Below are 7,212 nucleotides of genomic sequence, written 5' to 3'. Positions count from 1 at the left end.
TCATTATTATAGTTCTCTTTGGCACCAGTCATCGGTATTGCATTTTAGTTATTTGCCATTACTGGCATTATAATCGTCATTATGGTCATTACTGGCATTATCATCGTCATTATGGTCATTATGTATAATTTCCGATCATTTTTTTCTTCCTGTTGCTGTCATTGTTATTGATTTTATAATTATTGCATATAATCTTCGTTTTATTATTGTTGGTTTTTAATTGACTATAATTGATAAAATTTCTAACATAAAAGCAGTTATTATTAAAAAGAATGGCAGCGTTAACTGAATTTATCTTATAAAGAATTTTCTCTATTTTTCTGATAATTCGTTTTTCATAATCTGCGAGACTGTTAAGTAATTGTCTTATATTCAATGTGTTATTATGGTATTTTGAATGTCAAGGTCTGGTATTATCGATACTAAAATATATGAAATTTATATATTTTATTCTGGTTGTATTTTAATGTATATCCGGAGACTACAACGGGATTGTAGATAGTGATCTCCGCTACAAAATCGTTAATACTGTATTTTCTTATTACTGCTGTATTTTTTCTAATGTCTACATGTTTAGGTCATCTCCCTGGCCATCATCTGGACGTTGCAATGGCCAGGGAGATGACCTAAACATGTCGACATTAGAAAAAGTACAGTAATAATGAGAAAATACTGTATTAACGATTTTGTAGCGGAGATCACTATCTACAATCCCGTTGTAGTCTCCGGGTATACATTAAAATACAACCAGAATAAAATATATAAATTTCATATATTTTAGTATCAATAATGCCAGACCTTGACATTCAAAATACCACAGTAACACCATGAATATAGGACAATTACTTAACAGTCTCGCGGATTATGAAAGACGAATTATAAGAAAAATAGAGAAAATTCTTTATAAGATAAATTCAGTTAACTCTGCCATTCTTTTTATTAAGACATGTATCCGAGAATGTCTGCTTCCTTATTATTATTATTATTAGTATTATTATTATTATTATTATTATTATTATTATTATTATTATTATTATTATTATTATTATTATTCAATGTAATTGTCAACAAGGAATAATTCAAGATTGCTGCAAAGTTGTAAGACGAGCATCCGAAGAATAAGATATCCATCTATTTAAAAACTGAAATAGCTAAGAGGAATAGAGTAATAAGCAGATCGAAATAAATGAATGAAGATGAATCAGTTCATCAACAAATTAGAAATAGATGCACGTGTAAATGTGTAGAATAATAAACCATTAATTTTGTGATAATTATAGTTTTTGAAATTCAATTAGTATTTGGAGGAGAGATTGGCCTGAATGACTGAGGAGTAGAAGGAACTATTGTAAGTTTGGGACTTTGTTGAAGTGAAAGAAGGTGTAAGCAGAACAATTAAACGATTGAAAATAGGCAGAACATGATTTGGTAGGATTATAACCAAGATGCTGCGGTATGGTATTCAAAGTGTGATTGGGTTACTGACTGTTGTGTGTAAGGTATGTCTGGAAGAGGGAAAGGTTCTAAATTTTGGGGGAAAATATATGTTCACTTTGCATTAGATGAAGGGTGGTAGAGGAGGCTGTGAGTATTATACTGGCATAACATCGCTTTGGAAAGTGATGGTGGGGTTTATAGAGGTAGACAGATAAGATACGGATAGACGGAATTAGCATCCTGGTTTAGACAAGGAAGAGGATGTGTAGATCAGGGGGCTCTGGTATTTCCTGGTGGTCACCCAACCGATTACTGACCGGAACCAGTGTTGTTTAAGCATGTTACCGTTGTTGGTAGTAATCTGAAAGTTTGTGTTTTGCTCAGTGTGTTTATTTATTTATTTATTTGTCGACAGGTCACAGCCACGAAGAGGCTGCCCGCCTCATCGCCAGCTGCTGGGTCAGCCGGTCAAGGCCTGAGGTGGAGTTCATGGTCGTCGAGCGGAAACCTACAGCAGCGGACGTCCGGCGGTCGTCGATATCGCTCCTGTCGCAGATGTAAAGATGCGACCTGAACTTGAACCTATCAAAAACCTATTTCATCTTGTACGAGAGACCGAAGTGGATGTCCATCGCCAGTTGACCTCCGCTGACTTAGATATGCAAAAATAATGACAGCCAGACTGACAGAAACAGTTGACTGCTGATCTTCGACGTGGTTTCAGCTACGAATGGAGTCCTTCTGCCTGGAAGAATCATAGATAGGAAGATAGATGTCTTTTGAATTTCCTCCTGCTACTAAGCAAAGTTTATTTTCCTCAGTGGGAAAGGGTCGCTCGTCAATCTCCTTGATATGAGCATTCAACTTAAGAAATAAGAAAGTAAGGGACGTCCCTTAATATTCAAGCCCTCCTCAGGCACTCGTCTTTAAAACCAAACAATAGTGGAACCTCTAAAACAGAAGGAAACGCTCAACTGCAAAAAGAGACAGAAGCAGACGTCCGTCAGTCCCGTAGACGCCTTCCCTTCTCAGATCTAAAAGCTCGATTAAAATGGACGAGGAAGTTCCCTGATCGTAAACCTTCCCCCTTAAAAGGCAGACCGTAAAGGATGATCTCCTCTAGCATACTCAATTATCCTACCTGGAAACTGGCGATTGTCAACCTCCTTCCGTCTCAGATGTAAATATCCTATGTGAAATCAATTATAAAGGACGTTCCTCTCCCAAAAGACTGACACTAGTAGACCTCCTGTCCCAAATGTAAGCATCCTGTTTACAAAGTTAAATATGGACATCAGAAGACATCTGTCGGCCATCAGACCACTTCCCGTCTACGTCTTCAAAACACCCAGGAACGTCTGTCAGTTGTCAATACTCCCCTTGAAAGACAGACAGTAGTGGACTGAATGCGACTGCCATAAATAAGCACCCCAATTTCGGAAGTGGACAGCAGTGGGCGTCCGTCTACCGTCAGACTTCTCGCTTCAGACAGAAAACGGCTGTCGACTACGCGACTCGACTCGACGCTGGAACCAATGCAAACCGATGAGACACATGTTTATATGCAATCGTAAATGTACACAAATATTGATGGGATTATTCTTCAGTATGCAACAGTGAACGAGTGTTTTTCATGGACGGTTTTCAAGCATTTTAAGACTTTTATTTTCCATTTAGGATAGAGGCGTCCTCTGGAAGGACTGGTTTGAAATCAGGAAGGTTGAAAGATGTTTCAGATTGACTGACTGAATCGAATTGAAGTATAATGAACTCATTTTGATGTGAAATATTTTTTTTCTTTTAGGTGAAATGGGACTACTAAATACTTAAATAGGGAAGGGGATAAATGTGGCTTTAATTTGAGCTAGAAAAAAATTGAAAAGTGAAGGGTGTCTAGAGTTGATTTCCCAATTCAACTATAATCCAGATAATAATACTCAATATATCAATGAACCATCTGTATTTGGAATCTTAATAGCGTAAAGTTTCATGTGACTTCAGGAAACCACTCTAAATTTTGATTGTACCGAAACATGAATATTTTCTATATAATTAGGTCATAAACTAATCATAATTCGAGGAAATTTAAAATGAACATTCTTATATGGTAACGACATAAAACTGGAAGAAGAGAAAAAACAATTTAAAAAAATATTGAAAACTTATACAGAGGACTTTAGTTGGAAGGAAGTCAAAAAAATTTAATTCGTGAATTATTGGTTTTTGCTCTAAGGCCAAGATGAGGGCGCGTCCGTGGCCCCTCTATCCCTACGGTTTGATGAAAATAAAAAAGGGAGAATAGAAAGTGACCTAGGATGTAGTGTAAAATCTACTTCGTAAGTTAATTTGTGCATCATTTTACTTGTTTTATTGCGTGGTTTTCTACGCATATTGCCCGTGCAATCCAGCTTTCGTATTTTTATTTTGTGTGCGTGTCCAGTTTGATCAATCGTTCACATGGTGACCGTGTAAATATAAGAAAAATGGAGATTCCGATTTGTATAAAATCTAAGCCAGCACAGTCAAAAAAATTAAAGAGAACAATCTTTCAGATATGACTCCATTGTTAAAGTAAGTATCAGCACTCTTATCTCATCATTTCGTAGTGTTATGATCTATCCATTAATTCATTCTTTCACGTATGCATTGATTTTGTTATTAATCTATTGAATGATTTACATGTATCTGTTTTAGCTTTTAAATGATCTACCTCAAAACCTCGTAGTGGATTCAATGAATTTGTCTCCAGTGTTCACGGTTTGGAAGAGACGAACAAGCAAGTAGTAAACACTTTCCATGTAGGAGATTCTAACTATGCAGGGCGGAAACTATGACACCCCCCCCCCCCCCATTTTTTTTATAACAAACAAGATGTGTGAACTCATACGTATGCAAGGTGAAAAGGGAACAACTGCGTGAAACGAAGAACAACAAACAAAATGCAATGTTTGTACATAAGTGCATCACACACCATGCCAATGCAAGAGCACCTGTAGAATTGTTGAGAAGCTCATTTTTCTATTTCGTGGAATATGTATTATATGACGTGAAGGTTTAAACGTCTCTTTACAGAGTTTCTCTGTATGCTAAGAATACTGTATTTATTCTTTTCATTTGTAGTCCTTAGACAAGTGAGTGAATATTTTAATTCCAGATGATTTGACTTCTCTTTTTTTTTTCTTCTTAAACGCTAGTGAGTGACTTGTTAATATTCATTGTTATCAATTCACCACGATTATTTTTAGGTCATTTTTCGAGTGTTTTTGGAATTCAAAATGTCACGAGTGTCTGTGTGTTGGTAAGGACCCGTCACATTCGAATGTTGTCAAGAAAGAGAACCCGGTCTTGGGCTAGGCACCAAAATGACTCTTGAAATTTAAGATATATATATTTTTTTTAATCTGAGAGCAGGAATTCTCACGAGTGCTTTCGTCAGTGTTTAGACACAGAAATTTTTTTAGAAATATTTAGCATATTCACCATTATTTAATTATTCAATTCATGTGAAAGCAGGGAACTGGTTTTTTTTATAGAAAAAGGACACATTTAAGTCATAAGCTATTTTCAAATTGCTCTACAGTTCCGTTTTTTAATGCAAATTTAAAGTGAAAAGTGGAATTTGTCAGTCACTGTTTATGACAGACTTGTAGCCATTGTGATTAGAATACATACAATATATATATATATATATATATATATATATATATATATATATATATATATATATATATATTACTTATTAGAAAAAAAAGATTTATTAAAAAAAACAATGCCTTGAATCGAAAATGAATTCAGAAACGACTCGTCTAGTTAATGAGGTGCCGTTGTAGAGGCAATGACCTCTTCCCCTGCCACCCCTTCCCCCCAACCCCCCAGCCAAGAAGAAGCTCGTCAAGTGCTACAAAAGCCCCTCCTCCCTCCCCCTCTCTTCATTTGTGTTATCAGAGTCTATTTTGCGTAGTTTTACGACCTAGAGAATAAAAATATATATATTTTACCGCGTAACAGCAGCCAAAGGAGAAAGACTAGATTGCCGTAGTAGATAGAGAGACAAGCGGAGACGAAGATCCAAATGAGTAAATGGCGCTACGTCTTCTTTCGGCCATTTTGAGCGCCATTTTGTTTGAGGTGAAAAAAAAATAAATAAAAATGGCTGGAACAGCATCCTACGAAAACTCAGAAATGTGATACAACATATTATCCTGTAAATCATATCGTCGACTTAGATTTACATAATATATACTGTAGGTGGTTTGTTAGATCATTATAAATGTATATGGATATACTATATATATATATATATATATATATATATATATATATATAATATATACATCAGTGCATATGCTTATATATTGTATATTCATATTTATATGTATATACTATACTTATACATGCTATATTTACATATGTGTCTTCAAGAAAAAGATATAAAACTGCGGGCTATTGTAGACAACAATCGCATGTTCATTTTTTAAACCGATAATAATCAGCAGTCTATTCTGGTTAAGAACAGATACAAAAAGATATAAATGAAAGCTTATTTTGTCCATAATGTTTAACTTTAAAACAAAAAAAGAGATTTAAAAAAAAAAGTGAGATAGTTTGCTAGCAGTTCATTCACCTTTTGCCTTCATGTCAATGGCATGACCTTGAAAATATCCCTTAAATCCCCCCTCTCCCCCCCTCCCCGTTCTTCCCTTTGGCGCTCTAGTTTATTTATACAAATAAAGATATCCTGATACAGTATAATGTATTCCTGCTGTATATTGTAGTCCTACAGTATCGTGTAATCCTTGCGATGTGCAGATGACTTCTCGTCTATAACTGTGCGAAAAAATGTAAAACGTTTTCTAATGTTAGCTTTAAGTTTTGGTGAATGCCTGAGTCTCTCTCTCTCTCTCTCTCTCTCTCTCTCTCTCTCTCTCTCTCTCTCTCTCTCTCTCTCTCTCTCTCTCTCTTAAGACTTTCAGTGTTCGTAATACAAGTTCAGAAACTGGTGCATTGTAAAACAGAGCCGCTATCTTACAGAAAAGCCAGTGTAAAGTTGAAAGGACATGAACTGTTTGTATAGTTTAGGTGCAAATCAACTTTTTAAAGGTCATTAGTATTTGCCAGTACAATCGAAATTTGTACAAACCAGTATACCCATCTCTATGAAAGCATGTCGAAGGTTTTACCTGTATTTGGTACGAGGTAAAAGCCTTTTTTTATGTCAAGAGGTTTTATCTTCGTATGGTACTAGGCAAGGAGGTCGTAGAAGTCAGCCCTCTTAGAGGTTAAAGGTTTGGTCTGTGTATTTCGCTATGCAAGGCCCTCTCAGAGTCTTGACTGTGTTTAGTATTATGCCTGACCTTCTTAAGAGGTCTTGATTGTGCGTAGTGCTATTCAAGACCCACCTATACTCTCTTTTTTTCCATCTGTCCATCCGCCTGTGGTGGTTTTGTATGGTAACACTGCGTCCCGGGCTTTAGATAGTTACATTCAGCTTACATTCAACGATTATAATAATATCGCTTTAGATAGTTACATTCAGCTTACATTCAACGATTATAATAATATCCTATTTCGAATATTAACGGTGTAATTCGCATACAGTAAATTATTAAAACACTTTTCAGTTGCAAATGTACACCCAGACATCCTTTTATTTACCTAAAACTTACACATAGCGTAACTATTTAAAGCCCGGGACGCAGTGTTACCATACAAAAACACCACAGGCGGATGGACAGATGAAAAAAAACAGAGTATAGAAGGTTTTGACTATTTAAA

General features: G+C 35.6%; 1 protein-coding gene across 1 annotated transcript in view; it reads left to right on the top strand.

Annotated features, from left to right (window-relative positions):
- The window catches only part of LOC135202977 (uncharacterized), a gene marked incomplete in the record, with an annotated part of 465,217 nt that extends 460,086 nt beyond the window's left edge, over positions 1 to 5,131 (top strand). The window contains 1 exon segment of the mRNA XM_064232508.1: positions 1,853 to 5,131. Coding sequence (XP_064088578.1) covers positions 1,853 to 1,998 — 146 coding nt within the window.
- Positions 5,132 to 7,212: the final 2,081 nt, after the last annotated feature.

The sequence above is a fragment of the Macrobrachium nipponense genome, chromosome 33, assembly GCF_015104395.2.
Source record: "Macrobrachium nipponense isolate FS-2020 chromosome 33, ASM1510439v2, whole genome shotgun sequence".
Lineage (NCBI taxonomy): Eukaryota > Metazoa > Arthropoda > Malacostraca > Decapoda > Palaemonidae > Macrobrachium > Macrobrachium nipponense.
Note: the sequence above shows the minus strand (reverse complement) of the source record. Positions and strands in the feature narration are given on the sequence as shown.